Source organism: Lissotriton vulgaris, chromosome 1_1 (genome assembly GCF_964263255.1).
Source record: "Lissotriton vulgaris chromosome 1_1, aLisVul1.2, whole genome shotgun sequence".
NCBI classification, from domain to species: domain Eukaryota; kingdom Metazoa; phylum Chordata; class Amphibia; order Caudata; family Salamandridae; genus Lissotriton; species Lissotriton vulgaris.
In genome coordinates this window covers 62,270,241-62,290,833 of record NC_141685.1, presented here as the reverse complement: position 1 = coordinate 62,290,833, position 20,593 = coordinate 62,270,241, and the positions used below count along the sequence as shown (strand labels likewise).

At 42.1% G+C, this 20,593-nt stretch overlaps 1 protein-coding gene and 1 pseudogene across 1 annotated transcript; both read right to left on the bottom strand.

The window, feature by feature from the left end:
• Window positions 1-1,948: 1,948 nt before the first annotated feature.
• On the bottom strand, window positions 1,949-3,420 carry LOC147737279 (uncharacterized; annotated as a pseudogene).
• Window positions 3,421-17,412: 13,992 nt separating this feature from the next.
• On the bottom strand, window positions 17,413-18,886 carry LOC147737278 (uncharacterized). The gene has a single exon (XM_086924222.1). It carries the CDS (start codon window positions 18,631-18,633, stop codon window positions 17,413-17,415), a length of 1,221 nt encoding a protein of 406 aa, XP_086780348.1. The 5' UTR covers window positions 18,634-18,886.
• Window positions 18,887-20,593: the final 1,707 nt, after the last annotated feature.

Genomic DNA, 20,593 nt, shown 5'->3' with positions numbered 1-20,593 from the left:
TCTCACATTTTCACCCGCACTAGAAGAAAAGGGGGCCTGGGGTGTCTGATCACAGAATCTCATTTACATACAAAGGGGGGAGGGGGTCAGAGCCTGTTCACAACACACAGCACAACTTGTTTATGTGAAGGTTTGTACATTGCACAGAGATTGTGATACAGGTAACAGTGTGAGTGTTGTATGGCAGCATCGAGCAGTCTTAGTTGCTGAGATATGAATCTGTGACGGGTGCATCTTTAGCTCTTTCAACTGTTTGAGACTGAGAGGGTGGCAGTCTCAAATTCTTGTGGCACAGATACCAACAGCTTAACTGATAATCTTTACTTTTTGCATCTACAGTTGGTGCAGATGCCACCTAAGAGAGTAACCTTAGTGTGCTTTCTGTAGTCAGCCTGCTTTGATTTTCCCAAACTTTGGTCAGCAAAGGTAAATGTGTCTTCTACCAAGTGTTCTTAGCACGCTTTTGGTAACGTGGCTTGAGCAGTATGGCCTAAGGCACGCTCAAAGGTAAAGAAAAACAGTGGAAGTCACAAATTTCAATAGTGTATTAAAAATAGAGAAGGAATTTTAGGATTCAAACCAAGTTTAGATCAAAAAGAATATTTAATAATTATTCAGAAGCAAAATCTAAAGGTGGGCTGTGATTTAAGGATTACTAATTAGCAAAACCACTGTCAAAACCAAATAATAAGGTAAATGAATAAAAAAAAAGCAGATCCACTGAATCAATCAGGAAGTCACCTACAAAATTGTAGCTGACTTTGGTAGCTATGCTCGAGAGGACAAAGACACGTTTAGTCTCTGGTGATGATTAACACTGCAATTTGAAGCAAGGTTTTTGGCTGAATCAGTGTCAGAAGGTGACGAGCTGCACAGAAGTGGCTTGAAGTGCAAAATTCCCACAGAGTAGAGTTGGGCTATCAAGTTGAACCTGAATCCACGGCCATCAAAATGCGGGAAACTTCAAGCAGTTACAATAGCTGCAAATTCTTCGGCGCTTCCAAGTTATGGAGATGGTTCAAGGTTGATGATAAGAGCCAAAGCATGGAACATGGCAGGCCTGAGGCACGGTTAAGGGGATAGCAGGTTCCATTTGAAACAAAAAGAAGATGGAAAGAGGGCACTCGTGTGGATCTTTGTAATACGAGGCTGTGTCCTTTTGGAACAGAAGTCATTAGGACTATTTAGGATGGGGCCACGAATGGTTTGCATATGGCTGACCTTGTCTGTAGTTACACAAAGACTAGAGAATAATGTGGCGGGATGGTGCCGAGATTAACTAAGTCCATCCATCACCTTTAGTTTTTCTCAATGATCAGCCCTACGTGGCACAGGCATGAGCAGACGTTGGCCCCTTAGAGACCTACGACAAAGGGACTCCTGCTGCAGCCCCCTGGTGAGGCTCATTAAGGCTGGAAACAGTTTGAGGTTACATGCATTCCAGACCCTTGGGGGCGTGGCCTCAAAGTTCAGGATCCAATGGACTTTGTGGGTCAGTCATTGCTAATAAACATTCAGGGAACAAAACACACTGAACGGAATGAGGCCACAAATAGTAACAAAGGAATGAGGTTAATTCAAGTATTTCCATCCCACGCTGTGTTCTTTTCTGAGTAGACAGTTTGTTGGACAATCAATGGAGTGGAGTCTTTGTGGCTGCTTCATGTAAATGTTTTGCGAGGCTGAAAGCTCCTCCTCAGGGTTTACAGTGAGCACCTTTTATTCTACCACATTGTCTTTCCTCTGTGGTAAGGTTACATTTACAACTGAAGTTTTTGTCACATTGAGAGCACAGATAATTTTCTTTCACGTTGTGGGTTCTCTATTGTTGAATCAACCTGAATCTCCAGCAGACACTTCCCAGGCATTTAGAACAATGACAAGGTTTTCCAGGTAAGTTCTCGCAGGTTGAGTGAGACCAGATTTCCGGCTGAAACTTTTCCAGCATTCAGAGAGCTAAGACGGTTTTTCCCCCAGTGTGAGTTCTCTCATGTGTAGTGAGAGTTGCTTTATGACTGAAGCTTTTCTGGCATTCAGAACACTGATACGGTTTATGCCCAGTGTGGGTTATTTCATGTACAGTAAGGCTGGATTTCCGACTGAAGCTTTTCGAGCATTCAGAGCACTGATAAGGTTTTTGTCCAATGTGAGTTCTTTCATGCACAGTAAGGTTGGATTTGCAACTGAATCCTTTCCAGCATTCAGAGCACCGATACGGTTTTTGTCCAGTGTGGGTTCTCTCATGTCTAGTTAGACTTTCTTTCAATCTGAAGCTTTTTTGGCATTCAGAGCACTGATACGGTTTGAGCCCCGTGTGGGTTCCTTCATGCACAGTAAGGTTGGATTTCCAGCTGAATCCTTTCCGGCATTCAGAACACCGATATAGTTTTTGTCTAGTGTGGGTTCTCTCATGTCTAGTGAGACTTTCAATCTGAAGCTTTTTTGGCATTCAGAGCACTGACACGGTTTGAGCCCAGTGTGGGTTCTTTCATGCTTAGTAACGTTGGATTTCTGACTGAATCCTTTCCGGCATTGAGAGCACTGATAAGGTTTTTGCCAAGTATGAGTTCTCTCAGGGTGAGTGAGAGTTATTTTATGACTGAAGCTTTTCTGACATTCAGAGCACTGATAGGGTTTGAGCCCAGTATGGATTCTCTGATGTACATTTAAACCTGATTTCTGGCATTCAGAGAACTGATACGGTTTGAGCCCAGTATGGATTCTCTCATGTTGAGTTAAACCAAATTTGTAATAGAAACCTTTTTGGCATTCAGAACACTGATACGGTTTATGCCCAGTGTGGGTCCTTTCATGTTTAGTAAGGTGGCCTTTTTGATTGAAGCTTTTACAGCATTCAGAGCACTGATACGGTTTATGCCCAGTATGGGTTCTTTCATGTACCGTAAGGCTGCTTTTCTGACTAAAGCTTTTACAGCATTCAGAGCACTGATACGGTTTATGCCCAGTGTGGGTTCTTTCATGTACAGTTAGAGTGGATTTGCTACTGAAGCTTTTACAGCATTCAGAGCACTGATAAGTTTTTTGTCCAGTGTGAGTTCTCTGATGTTTAATCAGACTACCACTAAAACTGAAGCTTTTTTGGCATGAGGAGCACTGATATGGTTTTCGTCCAGTGTGGGTTCTTGCGTGTATAACAACACTAGATTTATGACTGAAGCTTTTCTGGCATTCTGGACACTGATAGGGGTTATGCTCAGTGTGGGGTCTTTCATGTACCGTAAGGTTATATTTGCGAGTGCAGCCTTTCTGGCATTCAGGACACTGATACGGTTTTCGTCCAACGATAGTTTTCTCATGTTTAGTGAGGTGGGATTGATAACTAAAGCTGTTCTCACATTCATTGCTCTTATTCGAGTTGTTTGTTTCTCCAAGTTGGGTTTGTTCCTGGATACATGCCATCTTAACCTCATAGCTGCTATTACACATTCCTCCCCAGTGCTGCGCTGTCCATTAGAACTAGTGCTGAATGGACGTTCAATGGTCGTGCGCAGCACTGGGGAGGTAGCGCTGCTGACGACCATTGGCCGTCAGCAGCACTTAAGGGGTTAAGACTGAATCTGATTTCGGATCGTGTACTTGTTTATGTTACAACTCAACATTAACTTCCTATCTCTAAAGGCACCGATCTAACTTGTCTAATTAACTTTCACTGAGGAGCCCCTTGTATTGATTAAGAGGCCTCTCATGGATTCATTTTCTCCAAGTTATGCCCGGGTAAATTCTCTCTAGTTTAATTAGTCTCATTTAGTGATTCTAGTTTATCACATTTGATTTAGGAGTTTTAAAAGCACTGATAAGGTCCTTGGGGTTTAGTGTTTGCCTGTTAGGTATGTTTGTTCATACAAGTAATGATAGATGATTAGGGCATGCCAGGGTGGGTTATGAATTATCAACAGCGTAACACTGGCCCCTTTTATACTTTCTGTCAGTATATGCTTTTTTGCTAAGTGGCTAAGACAGGTACATGATCCACTTTGGAGGTACAGGACACTCTGAAACCACTCGGATCAACCCAAGAGTTGGTGGGGAAAGCTTTGTATATTGGAAATGATAATCCAGCATCTTTGCTGTAACGACATCTGAGAAAGCGTATTTACATTGACTTCCTTTTAAACAATCTTTTTTCTCCTCTCGTCTCTAGGAGACAGAGACAAAAGCTTGCGCTTGTAAACCGAGGATATTAGTCTTTTTGACGGTTCTGTCACATCACATCACATCTACGGATACTGATCTGTTGGGGAGGGTTTAGGTCTCCAAAGCATTTCTCATAAGCCATCAAACAGAATTCACAGCACTGAGTTTTCTCAAGTGCACTGGGTGGGGACCAATTGTGGCCAATGTTCTCCTCAATCTCAGTTACTGACACTTGGTTAATATATATGATCATTTTACTTTAGGGATTTGACAACTTTCACATTCACCAGTTTCTTCCGCTCCAACATTCTCACCATTCCTGCCACATAGAAGGTGTTTCTTCTCTAGAGCTCGAGAATGTCTTTACTTTCCTTGAAGTATTCCTTTTCGTTGTATTTCACTAAATTTAAACCTTCTTTTTTGTCTTCATGCTTCTGTCACCTGTAGAAATGGGGTTAAAAATTGTAAATGAACACAAAGAAAAAATATTTGTGACCTTATACTTTGCACAAAGAAAGTATTAACAAAAACAAGATAGGAAATCAGTTTGAGCTGCATTTCTGATAGTGGTGAAACAGAGACCTTGGGATCACTGGAAATCAAGGATGTGAGAGCAAAAGAAGTGAATATTTAAGAAAGAAACACAGATTCTCAGAAGCAGACAACACTATCAAATTGCAACTTCTGTGGCAACGGCTGGCGTCATAGTGTGATATTAGTGAAGTAGTGTGGCTCACTGGTTAGAGGCGGCAGACCCGAGAGCAGAGGACGGCCCGGGACCAGGGTTCGATTCCCGGTGCGGCAGGTTTCTGGACCAGGGTCAGCGGACTCGATAATTCTCTCGCCTCGGTGCCCACTCTGATCAGCGATCACACTCGGCAACTCTGGGCATTAGCTTGCCTCATCTTCACTAACGGCCTCACCAGACCGCCGGGGATGCCTGGTCTCACCCTGGAGATACCCATTAAGGGACCATCTCTCAGGGAAGCCAGGAAGGGTTTCGCAGCGGTTGTAGCGCCTTGGGACCCTACGGGTAAGTAGTGCGCTATATAAATGCCTATACATTTACATTTACATATTTGTAATACTTTTAATGAATTATTAGATGTTATTTACTCCCCTGCCAACCTTGACTGTTAATCAAATCCTTTTTCCAGTGATCTAGGAACCGACATTTTATTGAATAGCACAACAGTAAAGGAAACCAAAAAGGGTCAAGAAAAGAAAAACACAAAACAGAGGAAAGAGAAAAAAGGCTATCTTCCACTTTTACCACAGGGGTCCGGCACAGGAAACTCTGCGGCAGATGCTTGTAAACACATAAGTTACTTCTAAACACAGTGCCACCGGTCGCACCACCCTAAAGCAAGCCCACATGTACTGTGTCTTTTGCTTGTAGTAGACAAGTCAGAAAAGGGTAGGATGGGAGGACGCAAAGAGATGAAAGTCAGATCCAGAGATGAAAGATGCCGAAAGAACAGACAGAGGGAGCAAACTTAGCCCAGGGGCATCAAGGCGCTCCGGATAGGGATCATGATCAGGGGTGTCCATAGATACAGGGATTACAGATTCGTATTGGTAAAGAGCCAGGTCTTCAAGGCCTTACGGAATGAGGAATACGTTTCCAGAATCGAAATTGAAAGAAGAAGGGAGTTCAATAGCCAGCGAAAAGGACCTCCCCCCATCTAGATTTCCTGAATCCAGGCACAGTCACCAAATTCTTGCTGGAAGATCTTAACTGCTTACCAGGGACATATCACCAAAACAGTTTTTTAATGCCTTCTGATCACATATTGTAAAAGACCTTGTGCACCAAACACAGGACTTTAAACTCAATTCTCTGACCCAAAGGAAGCCAATGAAGGCTCTTGATGGTAGCTGCAACAGAGTAGAATTTAGCAAGGCCCATCACCAGCCTGCCAGCAGCATTCTGCACAAGTTGGAGTCGGTGTAGGAGACTGTTCTATTTATTTGGGGGCCCAAGGAGAGGGAGGTATCAACTCTGATGCCTTGATTTTTGGCACTGAGGCCAGGGCCAGGGCAAGATCCAAGCGCATCTGGCCACCAGGCCCTGGACCAAATCTCCTGATTGTCTCCGAAAAGTAAAATCTCAGTTTTATCCCCATTGAGTCTTAGATAGTTCTCTACCATCTATGCAGCTACCGCCTGCATGCAGCTTTTAAAATTTGCTGCTGAAGCTTCAACACTCTCAGTGATGCTAATCAGGATTTGAGTGTCATCAGCATAGGATAACACTTCTAGGCCAAAAGATCTTACAACCCAGGCAAGCGGGGCTACATAAAGGTTAAAAGGGTTGGACTCAACGAGGATCCATGGGGAACTCCGCAGAACAGCCGTTTAGGAGAAGAAAGGAATTCACCCATTGTAACTCTTGACGCCTGTTCCGTGAGGAAAGTTGTAAGCAAAATAAGGGCAGAACACTCAATCCCTATTTCCCGGAGCCTCCCAGCCAATCTAAGGGGAGAGATAGTATAGAAGGCTGCCGTTAGGTCCAGAAGGGTCAGTAAGGGGGTGTGACTTGTGTCGACCTGTTGTCGAATGTTGTTAAAAACAACGGTTAACGCCGTCTGGATAGGTGCTAAGATGGAGGTTCAGGTAGTTCGCCAAGATTTTAGCTGGGACGGGCAACAGGGAAATAGGCCGGTAGTTCTTTAGTTCCGCCGGATCTAGAGAGGAGAGGGCTTCATTAAGAGAGGTTTAACCATGGCTGTTTTGCAGGCAGTGGGATACTGGCCAGAAGTAAAAACTTCGGGCTGGACTGTTCGCATGAGGCACAGGGTCAGACTGATTTGCATATGACCATGTCTGAACTGGGGTGGCAGAGTGGGCTAAAGAACGGTGATGGATCAAACCCAGATCTGTTGACTGAGTGTGAGTGTTTGATTGGTTCAGATGCTCCGTCCAGCACCACCCCCTTTTGTACCAGAAGTAATAACGGCATTAAGAACTACGGACAAAGTAGGAACAATAGCCTCCATTCGTAGTTTCAGGATCTTCAGGGGACAGGCCTCCGTGGGGGAGCCAGATCTAATTCCCCTTAACATCCGCTCCATGCCTTCTTGAAGTATGGGGTGAAAGGCGCTCAATCATCAATCCTTTGGAGGAGCTACCAGAGAATCCGAAGGACCGTCGGCCTTTGACCCTCCGACATTCGATATCTCCAGGGAGGAATATATGTCCTTGATTTTGTCATACAAAAGCATGCCTTTTTATCACATAGTTCCTGGGAGACCTCGGTGTTGGCAGAAGCCGAGGGGGCTAGGAGGGAATTAATCACAGTGAAGAGTTCCCTCTGGGATTTGATGGATTCCGTCATCTTGGAATAGTAGATAACCTTTTCCTCATTAATAGCTAGCCTGTATTCCTTCAATCTGAGTTTATGCAGGTCCCTTTCGGCTGGGATAAGCTCACAGCGCCATATTTTTTCCTGCCGTCGGCATACCTGCCTAAGGTTTCTCAATCTTTTGGTGAACCAGGGTGCCGAAGGGCGTTTTCTGGCCACATAAAGCTCCTTAAGAGAGGCAAGAGAGTCCAGAGCCGCCAAGAGCCAGTTGGAAAAATCATCAAAGATTGAGTTAACATCCAGGTGGGTGAGACAGCAATAATTACTAAGCTTAATTAGAAGACCCTCCTTATTTATGCGGCTAAGGTTTCTCTTCATCTCCACCCTGTTTTTAAAATTAGGATCTGGGTGGGATTCTGCAATTCGCAGAAAAAATTGAATGGCGTAATGATGAGACCAAGGGAGTGGGATAGGATCATTCACCTCTATCCTCGGATCGTTAGAAAAGATCCCGTCCAGAATGTGTCCCGCCGTATGAGAGGGGCTCCTCCCCAGCTGAGGAAGGCCGCAGGAGTCCATAGCTTCCAGGAAAACCTGCATTTCAGAGCAGAGTTTTCTCCAAATGGAAGTTAAAATCACCCAAAAGAGTAACATTGGATCTAGCCAAATAAGGCACAATCCGATTGCTGAAGTTATGTTATGTTATGTTACATACATTTGTAATGCGCACTGCTGCCCCAGCTAAGGGGCGTCCAGGCGCATGGCAGGTAAAAATGCAACACCACAGGAAACACAACAGAAAGGAGGAAAGTGAATTTATTAAAACAAAAAGGTTTTTAAGGCTTTACGAAAGACTAAAAGATCATCTAACAGTCGCATCTCTACAGGAAGGGAGTTCCAGAGCTCGGCTGCTCTGACCCGGAAAGAACGGCCACCGACCCGACACAGTCTGTATCGGGGAATCACAGTAAGTGCATGACCCATGGATCTCAGGGGCCGAGTAGGCACATACCAAGACAGAAGGTCCGCAAGAATAGGGGGACCTACCCCCCTCAAAATCTTGAACGCCATACACAGCACTTTAAACTGAATTCTGGCCCTGATAGGCAACCAGTGCAGTGATCTCAATGTGCTGGAGACAGAACAAGTACGGGGTAGGCCAACAATAGCTCTCGCCGCAGCGTTCTGGACGCGTTGGAAGCGGGTAACCTCAGCCACATTGGACCCTGCAAGAAGAGAGCTGGCATAGTCCAGGCGAGATAACACTGTAGCCTGGACTATCAGCTGCCTGGTGCGATGGTCAAAGAACTTCAAAACAGGGCGAAGCGACCGTAAGATACCAAAGCAACAGGCCGCGATTTTCTTCGTGTGGCCAACGTAGCTGAGGGAGGGATCCATCCATACTCCTAAGTTCTTTAATTCCGTGACCGGAAGGGGGGCCGGCCCCAGCTCCATAGGCCACCACCTGTCCCCCCATAGCTCCGATCTCTTGCCGACGATCATGATCTCTGTTTTCTTAGCGTTGAGCTGGAGACAGTTGTTCTTCATCCAGCTCGCCACCGCCCTAAGTCCACTCTGAAACCTGGGGGCATCCCGGTCCACATCCCCGCTGATCGTAACCGCTAGCTGAGTGTCGTCAGCATATGAGACCATAGTCATGCCCCATTGCTTGACGACCTCAGCCAGCGGTCTCACGTAGAGATTAAACATTCCTCTGGGTCCGGGAGGCCGGAAGGTGACCACTCCCACAAAACTATCAGTGGGTAGGATCTTAAAGGAGAAATATAGGGCCTGATAGGGATCTGAGGGAGTGGTGAGGGCCTCTGTGAAGCACAAGAAGGTGTCTTTATAAAGTACTCCCAAACCCCCCATCTTTCCTCCCTTATCAAGTCTGGACAGAGCATACCCTGAGGGGATGGCCTCCACCAGGTCAGGCCCTGAGCAATGTCTAGCCAAGGTTTCAGTAATAAATACCCAATCAGGCCTACGGAAGGAGACAAAATCATTAAATTCTGCCCTATGTTTAATCAGAGATCAGGCGCTCAGGAGATACCCTGAAAAGGACTGTTTCATAGGTAAGGGTAGGGCTGACACGTCCCCTTGGGTTTTTTAGCTACCGCAAATGGAATGACTGTCTTACACTCATAAAGCCCAATGCTCACAGTTCATCGACCTGCAGTGCACATCCTTCTGTCATTGAAACTCCAAGAGCTGTCCTCTTGCGTAAACAAGGGGTTTATCAGGATCTACAATAAAAAGGCCACCGTCCCTGGCACAAGGCGTAAACTTGGCACAGACAGGCGTGTCTTTGGCGCGCCTGCTGCGTGCATTTGCAGCGCGTCCGGCCTGGCATTCAGATTAAATAGCTGGGCCAGTCAGAAACAACTAGAGCACTGCCCATCGATCTGGGACAGGAAGTGGAGTAGAGAAGCAACAGTGAAACACTCACTTCCTTCCACACAATTGGCGAGCCGTGGTGGACCGGGAAAGGAGCAAAAGACCCTCACATGCCCCCACCCCCCTGAGATGAAAAAAAAAAGCAGAAGAGCGCCTAATATTTTTAAAATATTGCCCCATTAGAACACACAAAATGATTCAATAACATTTTTAAATCACAGTCACTTGCTAAACTCAGTAGCTGCGCAACAGCATGGCACCTCTAATCAGGGTGAACCACCATCACGTGGTGTAGAGGAGGAGACAAATGTGATAATAGTTAAGGAACTGCTAGGCAAAACTGACCTAAAAAGGAACTGGACCTGCACTACAACCCCCAACATGTTCCAGGAGGAATGTGGCTCCATCAGGTGATTATCAGAAGTTTGATAACAACAAGAATAGTGCACAGAGGGAGTAATAGAGTTATAAGAATCCTTACCTGACAATTATTTTTTTGGTTCCCCCAAGGGTGGCAGCCACGCTGCACTTCCTGTCATCCCTGAATACCTTGAAAGGAAGTAAAGAAATTATTTTGCATCAGACGACAATCACACTTCATCACATTTTACAAATAACCGTCCTGGATTTACATAACAACCGAGCACAAGGAGAACCAGAGTCTGACTTCAGCCTCCTTCCACAGCTATTGCTGTGAATGTTCCACAATTAACCACCGTGGTCCCGCATGCGGCTGTTAACTGTTAACATTCACAGCAACAGCTTTGAAACAAAGGTTTCAGAGTACCGGAGGTGTTTCAACCCCCTCGGTCTCTGGGACACCGTTGTTTTATTAATTAACACATTCTGCCCTCATGGGGCAAACAGTGTAAAGACCTTATAGTCAGCCGTAGCAGGTAATACAGCCCATTAAAGGACCGCTCCCTCGGTAAAGGCCCTTGCCTTTGGAGCTTCAACAAGCTTCAAAGCTATATTAAAGGTTTCAAATAATTACTGAAGACATAAACATGGTTACTCAGTCACAGAAATAATTTTCATAATATTTGCAGGAGAATCACATAATGGTAACCTCTAAAGTATATCAAAAGCCAGAATCAGCAATAGCTCTATCTGTAAAGTCAATTGACAGACCACCACAACAAATGTGTGCTTAGAAATAAGAAAACGTTTTTCTATAATATCAAATAGCAAACTGACATAGAATCTGCTTAGTTAAAAATCAAGGAAAAGTTCTTAAGTACAAAATCAGTAAGAGGACTGACATGTAGTCTGCCTTTAGGAAAAGGGTAAAATAAGACAATTGCAGCAAGTATCCCAAAACAGTAATTTTATACTTTTTTTTAGACATAGAGAAAACATTATTTACATGTTTCATGATGAGGTAAAAATGACAGCACACAATGAATATTCATGAAAACATGGCGCAACAAAATGTAATTTCATAAACCAAAACCTACAAAATGAATAATGAATTGTGACTCTTCCCCTAAAAGCCACAAGTAATTTTGCAAGGTTATTCCCTAACATAATAACTGGATCTTAAGTTTAAGTTTCTGGCCATTCATCATTGACCTAATTTGTACGGGAACATTTGCTGGCAGCTTATTAGTTGTTTATTAGAAATGCCTACAACTTGGAATCCTTTCCCAGGCGGGGTTGGTTGGGCGCTCCCATCAGTCTGACTGTGGAACGGGTAGCACATTCATTGATTAAAAGAGATGCCGGATTCCCATTTACTTCTTCTACTCCTGTAATACTCCTAACAGCATGCGATTCTTCTGATACTACTACCAGCACTCTCACACTCGTGCAATACTACTGAAAGCACACCACTCTTCTAATACTACTGACAGCACTCCTCATTCTAATACTAATAACATCACTCTTACACTCTTAATACTGCTGACAGCAAACCACTCTTCTGATACTACAAACAGCACTCTTCTAATACTACTAACATCACTCTCACACTCTTAATACTGCTGACAGCAAACCACTCTTCTGATACTACACACAGCACTCTTCTAATACTACTACCAGCATTCTCACAATCCCGTAATACTACTGAAAGCACATCACTCTTCTAACACTACTGACAGCACTCCTCATTCTAATACTAATAACATCACCCTCACACTCTTAATACTGCTGACAGCAAACCACTCTTCTGATACTACAAACAGCGCTCTTCTAATACTACTACCAGCATTCTCACAATCCTGTAATACTACTGAAAGCACACCACTCTTCTAACACTACTGAAAACACTCTTCTACACTACTAACATCACTCCCACACTCTTAATACTACTGAAGGCAAACCACTCTTCTGATACTACTGACAGCACTCCTCATTCTAATACTAATAACATCACTCTTACACTCTTAATACTGCTGACAGCAAACCACTCTTCTGATACTACAAACAGCACTCTTCTAATACTACTAACATCACTCTCACACTCTTAATACTACTGACAGCATGCCACTCTTCTGAAACTACTACCAGCACTCTTCTAATACTACTACTAGCATTCTCAGAATCCTCTAATACTACTGAAAGCACACCACTCTTCTAACACTACTGACAACACTCTTCTACACTACTAACATCACTCTCACACTCTTAATACTACTGAAAGCAAACCACTCTTCTGATACTACAGGCAGCACTCTTCTAATACTACTAACATCACTCTCACACTCTTAATACTACGGACAGCACAGCACTCTTCTGAAACTACTACCAGCACTCTCACACTCCTGTAATACTACTGAAAGCACACCACTCTTCTAACACTACTAGCATCACTCTCACACTCTTAATACTACTAACAGCATGCCACTCTTCTGATACTACCAGCACTCTCACACTCCTGTAATACTACTGAAAGCACACCACTCTTCTAACACTACTGACAACACTCTTCTACACTACTAACATCACTCTCACACTCTTAATACTACTGACAGCAAAGCACTCTTCTGATACTACTAACATCACCCTCACACTCTTAATACTACTGACAGCAAAGCACTCCTCTGATACTACAGACAGCACTCTTCTAATACTACTAACACCACTCTCACACTCTTAATACTACAGTGGTGTGCTTTCAGTAGTATTACCGTAGTGGGAGAGTGCTGATAGTAGTATCAGAAGAGTAGCATGATGTTAGTAGTATTAGGAGTGTGAGAATGATGTTAGTAGTATGTTTAATTGATGGAGCGCAAAGAGTGATATAAAATGATGGACTGAGAAAAAAGTAACTGGAAAATTGATGCAATTTAACATAAATTGAAAACCAAAAACGAACTAGATAACCACAGCTGTGTGACTTGGAAGCATATTATTTCTTGATACAGTCCTCGTTTGTGATTACGTTACAGTGCTCACATTATCATCTGCACTAGAAGAGATGGGAGCCTCGGGTGTCTGGGCACAGAAGCTCATTTACATACAGAGGGGGATGACACCCTGTTCACAACGCACACCACAACTTGTTTCTGTAAAATGCTTGTACACAGTACACTGTAAAGTGACTCAGGTAACAGTGTGACTGTTGTATGATATGAGTGGGCAGTCTCAGTTGTTGAGACCTGAATGTCTGCAGGGTGCATCTTTAGTTCTATCAGCTGTTTGAGAGAGGGTGACATTCTCACATTCTGGGGACACAGCTGCAAACAGCTCCCCTCATGGTTTTTACATTTTTCATCTAGTCGGTGCAGATTTCACCTAAGACAGTAACCTTTCCAGGTCAATGGTCTGCTTCCTGGAATCAGCCTGCTTTCCTGTTCCAATACTTTGGTCAGAAAAGGTAAATGTGTCTTTCACTAAAGTGTCCTTAGCTCGCTTTTGGTAACGTGGGTTGAGCAAAAAGGCCATGCTTGAAAGTAAAGCAAAACAGTGGAAGACACAAATTTCAATACAATGTAGTAAAAGCTAAAGAGACAAAGAAATTCAACATTCAAACCAAGTTTAGATAAACAGTAATATTTAATAATTACTCTGGAGTAAAATCAAAACCAGGTCAGTGTTTTAAGGATTATTGATTAGCAAAACAGCTGTCCCAAAGGAAATAAAGGGCACAGTTAGTTCTGTCTTCGAAACCACAAAAAAAGACAATTAAGAACAAAAAGCAGCTCCACTGACTCAATGATGAAGCCACATACACAATAGTATTTGTCCTCATTAGCCATGCTCAAGGTGGCACCAGTAAGTCCAGTTTCTGGTGATGATTATCACTGGAATTTGTTTCAAGGTTTTGGACTCAATCGGTCCCAGAAGCTGACGAGATGCACAGAAGTGGCTTGAAGTTAAAAATGAACACAAAGTAGAGTTGGTTCATCAAGTTGAACCACAATTTACGGCCATCAAAATGCGTGAAACTTCAGGCAGTTACAACAGCTGGAAAGTCTTCAGAGCTCCGTGTTATGGAGATGGTTCAAGGTTGATGATCCCAGTGAAAGTACGGATTGTGGTATGAGAACAAGCAGGGTACTGGAGCTCACGCTGATGGTTCAAACATGAAACTTGTAACCGTCAAGTTACATCACAACAGGTTCAAAGGTCAATCAACGCTTCAAACCCATATTTCAGTTATCCACGTGTAAAGGTAGAATACCAATGAAGGCAGCTCAAGGTGCAGGGATCTCAGATTTTGGGCTCTCGCTGCTTACATTGTAGTCGTACAGCGAGAGTAATAACTGTTCATCGTATAAGAATAAAAGCCCCTCAGAACCAGTTAACTGCAGATGAGATTTCAGCACCAATGTGCCGGTAAATACAACAACTTCAGGTAATAGGAAGAGGAGAAGGGTACATATCAAATCAAATCATGATAACATGGTTAACAAAATGGAGAAAGTACCTTATCCTACTACTACAGTATCAAATAGCTGCTACAAGAGTCCCTCAGGAGGCCGAGGGAAGTAGCAGGTCCAGGAAAATTACTTCAAGATATTCGTTGCTGCTCCTCAGCCAAACAAACACATCAGACGAGTGCTCTGTTGTTTTCGCAGGATCATCCTATTCACTCTAATAACTGCCCAAGTGCTGCGTCCACTTTAGCATTACCACAAAAATGAAACTCTCAGGTTGAGTTGGACGCCTCGAGGCTATTCACAAATGTATCTTACACCAGTGTGTAATCTATACATGCAAGGATGCTCTTAGAGTAACTTTGCTACTTTTAGCTATTCACCATTACAAGTATAAAGTTACTGAAAAGTGTGGACTTCTACGTCTGCACACACTTAAATAGAGGTGGAGTAAAATTTACAAATGAAACTTACTACATACAAAGTGGAGCAATAGAAGGTGCAGCACCACACATGGCCAACCACTGGTAATGCAAAACCGTCCCTTAGAAAATAATGGAGGGAGAGACCTAAAAATCGAACCCGTTAGAAAATAAAGATAAAATAATGTGTTTTGCCTTATAAAACTACATATACCTTCAAAAGAATGCTGTAAAATGACATATACTTTAAATTTCATTAGTTTGTGATAACATATTTTAATCTTTTAATTTTAAAAATATTGCAACAATAAAAAAAAGAATTAATTCTATACATACATTTTTAAGGATGTGTCCCCTCTGAACAGAAGTAAGGAAATTCAGTAATTCTGAGTACATAATAGGAAAATAAGATGATCTTACCTAGTTTGGATTTTTAAACAGATCTTTAAATAATTTTTTTTACATTTAAAATGAATTAAATATCTAATTAAAAAACAAAATATTACTGTAGCATTTCTTACTTTGTTCTATATTTAAAGTATATACAAGTTCCATTTGTATTTAACATAAAAATATTACATTTTTTTCAAGTGTAATGAACAATTGAAACATTCTTTATATTTTTTACACAGGGAAAACTCCACCCAAGTTGAAAATATAGAAGATTATATTCTTTTTAAAGTTCAATTAAAGGTGTCCCACCTAAATTAACATTTATATTATGTATTAATAATTTTGTAAAAAATGTGATGAGGAGCATTAATTATAACAAATGTAATTATACTTTTCTAAAAATGAATGTTATATTAGTGTTTCAATCAAACAGATGTTATTAAAACATTATAAAATAATGAGTTTTGTTTTCTTTTTAGATATTTTTTGCCATTGAATTTATTTTATTTAGATTTTTAACTAATTTAAAATATTTAATTTACCATGATTTCCTACGGGGTTTTAATTCATGTCCGTAGCTCCATTATTATTTATGGGAGTATATTGCAATTCCAGTGGATGGCCGTATGTGTTGTTGCCCTTACTCCGGCTCTGAGCTGGAGTACATTTAGAACTGTTTTACGTACATTAGGCCTGTAGTGACTTTAGAGCTGTGTTTTATAAATAGCAATGGGTTTACTCATTTGTGGGTGAGTGCTTGTGATTCCCTAAATCCCTCCTTACTCCTTCCTTAGCCCTCCCCTTTATTCATAAATATTACACATTTTACATCCACTCCCCTCTGTCCCTCTCACATTTGCTCCACAAAAGTATACATGTGCAGAAACTAAGCAATCGAGGCAGACAACTCTACAAAGAAAAAGATAGGAGAGGTAGAATGACCGCACGTAGTTTGTGAATAGCATTTTGTTGTATTTTAGTCATATAGTAGTTTATGATTAGGCTCTTGGGTGTATCTGATGTGATTGTAAAGCTGGTGAAACTGTCCTCAGCAGATAGGAAGCAGGTTCCATTTCTAGCAAAAAGGACATGGAAAGAGGTCAATAAAGTGGATCTTTGTAATACGAGGCCGTGTCCCCTCAGAACAGAAGTCATTAGGACTATTTATGGTGGGGCCAAGAATGGTTTGTATGGAGTTGGCCCTGTCTGTAGTGGTACAAAGACTAGAGAATGATGTGGTGGGATGTTACTGAGATCAACTACCAGTCCATCCATCACCTTTAGTTTTTCTCAATGATTGGCCCTAAGTGGCACAGACATGAGCAGATGTTGGTCCCATAGAGACCTACGACAAAGGGACTCCTGCTGCAGCTTCCTGCTGAGGCTCATTAAGGCTGGAAACAGTTTGAGGTTACTTAGATTCTTGATCCAAGGGGCGTGGCCTCAAAGTTCAGGATCGAATGGACTTTGTGGGTCCGAGCCACGGCTTATAAACACTCAGGGAGCAAAACACACTGAACGGAATGAGGCCACAAATAGTTATTAAGGAATTAAGTTATTACAAGCATTTCCATGCCTCGCTGTGTGCTTTTCTCAGTAGAGTTTGTAGGATAATCAATGGATTGATTTCTTTGTGGCTGCTTCATCTGAAGGTTTTGCGGTTCTGAAACTTCCCCCCAGGGTTTACAGTGAGCAAATTTTATTCTCCCACATTGTATTACAACTGAAGTTTTTGTCACATTGAGGGCACTGACAATTTTCTTTCACGCTGTTGATTTTCATGTTGAATCAAATTGAATCTCCAGCAGACACTTCCCTGGCATTTAGAAAAATTACAAGGTTTTTCTCGGTAAGTTCTTGCAGGTTGAGTGAGACTAGATTTCTGGCTGAAACTTTTCCAGTATTCAGAGAGCTAAGAAGGTTAGTGCCCAGTGTGAGTTCTCTCATGTCTAATGAGATTTATTTTCTGACTGAAGCTTTTCTGGCATTCTGAACACTGATACAGTTTATACCCAGTGTGAGTTTTCTCATGTCGAGTGAGCTCAGATTTCTGAATAAAGCTTTTCCAGCATTCAGAGCACTGATAAGGTTTTAGTCCAGTGTGAATATTCTCATGTCGAGAGAGCTCAGATTTATGAATAAAACTTTTCCAGCATTCAGAGCACTGATAAGGTTTTTCCCCAGTGTGGGTTCTCTCGTGATGAATTAAAATGGATTTCAGACTAAATTGTTTATGGCATTCTTTGCATTGATAAGGTTTTTGCCCAGTGTGGGTTCTTTCATGTACAGTGAGGTTGGATTTCTGACTGAAGCTTTTCTGGCATTCAGAGCACTGATACGGTTTCTGCCCAGTGTGAGTTCTCTCATGTCGAGAGAGCTCAGATTTCTGAATAAAGCTTTTCCAGCATTCAGAGCACTGATAAGGTTTTAGTCCAGTGTGAGTATTCTCATGTCGAGAGAGCTCAGATTTCTGAATAAAACTTTTCCAGCATTCAGAGCACTGATAAGGTTTTTGCCTAGTGTGGGTTTTCTCATGATACATTAAACTGGATTTCAGACCGAATTGTTTATGGCATTCTATGCATTGATAAGGTTTTTGCCCAGTGTGAGTGCTCTCATGGTTCGTGAGAGTTATTTTCCGACTGAAGCTTTTCTGGCATTCAGAGCACCGATACAGTTTGAGCCCAGTATGGACTCTCTCATGTACAGTTAAACTGAATTTCTGATGGAACCTTTTTGGGCATTCAGAACACTGATAGGGTTTATGCCCAGTGTGGGTTCTTTCATGCACAGTAAGGTTGGATTTCCGACTGAAGCTTTTCCAGCATTCAGAGCACTGATAAGTTTTTTGTCCAGTATGAGTTCCCTGATGTCGAATCAGACTACGCCAATAACTGAAGCTTTTTTGGCACGTGGAGCACTGAAATGGTTTTTGACCAGTGTGGGTTTTCACATGTTGCATGAGAGAAGATTTGTGACTGAAGCTTTTCTGGCATTCAGGGCACTGGTAGGGTTTTTGTCCAGTGTGATTTCTCTTGTGTTTAGTGAGGGGGGATTGAAAACTAAAGCTGCTTTCACATTCTTTGCTCATACTCAAGTTGTTTGTTTCTCCAATTTGGGTCTGTTCCTGGATACATGCCATCTTAAGACTAAATCTGATTCCAGAGTCTGTACTTGTTTATGTTACACTCAACATTAACTTATAAAATGCACTGCAGATGATCTTCATAACATTTGTATTTAACTAATTATAGTTTTTACCTGGAGATCATGTTCCTACCTTTAAAGACACCTATCTAACTTCTCTTATACACTTTCACTGAGGAGCCCCTTGTGTTTATTAAGATGCTCCTCGTGGATTCATTTTCTCCAAGTTATGCCTGGTGATTTTGTGACTCCAGTTTATCACATTTGATTTAGGAGTTTTAAAAGCACAGACGAGGTCTTTGATGTGTAGTGTTTGCCTGTTAAGTGTATTTGTTCACACAAGTAATGACAGATGATTAGGGCATGCCTGGGTGGTTTTATGTATTATCAATCACGCAACATTGGCCCCTTTTAAGCTTTCTGTGCCAGTACATGCTTTTTACACCTACCGGCTAAGGCTAAGGCATGTACATGATTGACTTTGAAGGTCTGGGAAACTTGGAAACCACTCGGATCAACCCAAGAGACAGATTTGGTGGGGAAAAATCTTCCTATATTGGAAATGATAATCCAGCGTCTTTGCTGTAACGACATCTGAGAAAGGGCATTTACAATGACTTTCTTTTAAACAATGTTTTCTCTCCTCTGAATCACAGGAGATGGAAACAAAAGCTTGCGATTGTAAACCAAGGATATTAGTCTTCTTGACAGTTCTGTCACATCACATCTACGGATACTGATCTGTTGGGGAGGGTTTGGGTCTATAAAGCTTTTCTCATAAACCATCAAACCGAATATACAACACTGAGTATTCCCATGCGCACTGCATGGGCATCAATTGTGCCCAATGTTCTCCTCAATCTCAGTTACTGACACTCAGTAAACATTTATGGTCAGTTTCCTTTAGGGATTTTGACAACTTTCACATTCACCAGTTTCTTCCGCTCCAAGTTCCTCACCATTCCTGATACATAGAATGTGTTTCTTCTCTAGAGATCCAGAATGTTTTAACTTTACTTGAAAAATCCTTTTCGTTGTTTTTCACTAAATGTAAAACTTTTTTCTGTTCATGCTTCAGTCACCTGTAGAAACGGAGTCAGAGATTGTAAATGAACACAAAGAAAAATATTTATGACCTTATACTTTGCACAAAGAAAGTATTGACAAAAACAGGATAGGAAATCATTTGAGTTGCATTTCTGATAGTGGTGTAACAATGCAGATCGGGAGCTTGGGATCACTGGAAATCAAGGATGGGGGAGCAAACATAGTGCATATTTAAAAAAGAAACTCAAGTTGCACATATATTGCGCCACAGATTTCAGAAGCAGCCAACACTTTCAATTTACACTCTCTGTGAAACAGGCTGGTATGATAGTGAGATATTTGTAATTCTTTTAATGAATTATTAAATGTTACTTACTCCCCTACTCACTTAAATTATTCATCTATTCCTTTTCCAATGATCTAGGAAGGGACATTTTATTGACCAAAGAAATTGGCCTTGTTGCACTCAGTGCTTTAAATGCCACTGTAGACTGAGGCTGGGTCCCTTTAGCTCAGTGGAATTCACTATTTCAAATTGTGCGGATGATATGGACTTACTTGGTGGCTCACAACTCATCACACTCCTCCGACAGGACCCGGGCAACGCAACACCTGAAAAAGAGAAAAAAACAGCACAACAGTAAAGGAAACTAAAAAGGGTCAAGAAAAGAGAAACACAAAATAGAGGAAAGAGAAAAAAAAGCTTTATTCCACTTTGACCACATGTTCCAGCACAGGAAACTGTGCAGCAGATGCTTGTGAACCCATAAGTTACATCTAAACACTGTGCTCCCAAGGTCCGCACCAGGGGCAACTCCACTGGTTGCACCACCCTAAAGCAAGCACTGTGTGCACGTGTCCACACATTTGTACTGTGTCTTTTGCTTGTAATAGACAAGACAGAAAAG

Excerpts from the sequence above, each read along its gene's own strand:
- LOC147737278 (XM_086924222.1), bottom strand. The coding sequence starts at position 18,633 with ATGGCATGTATCCAGGAACAGACCCAAATTGGAGAAACAAACAACTTG.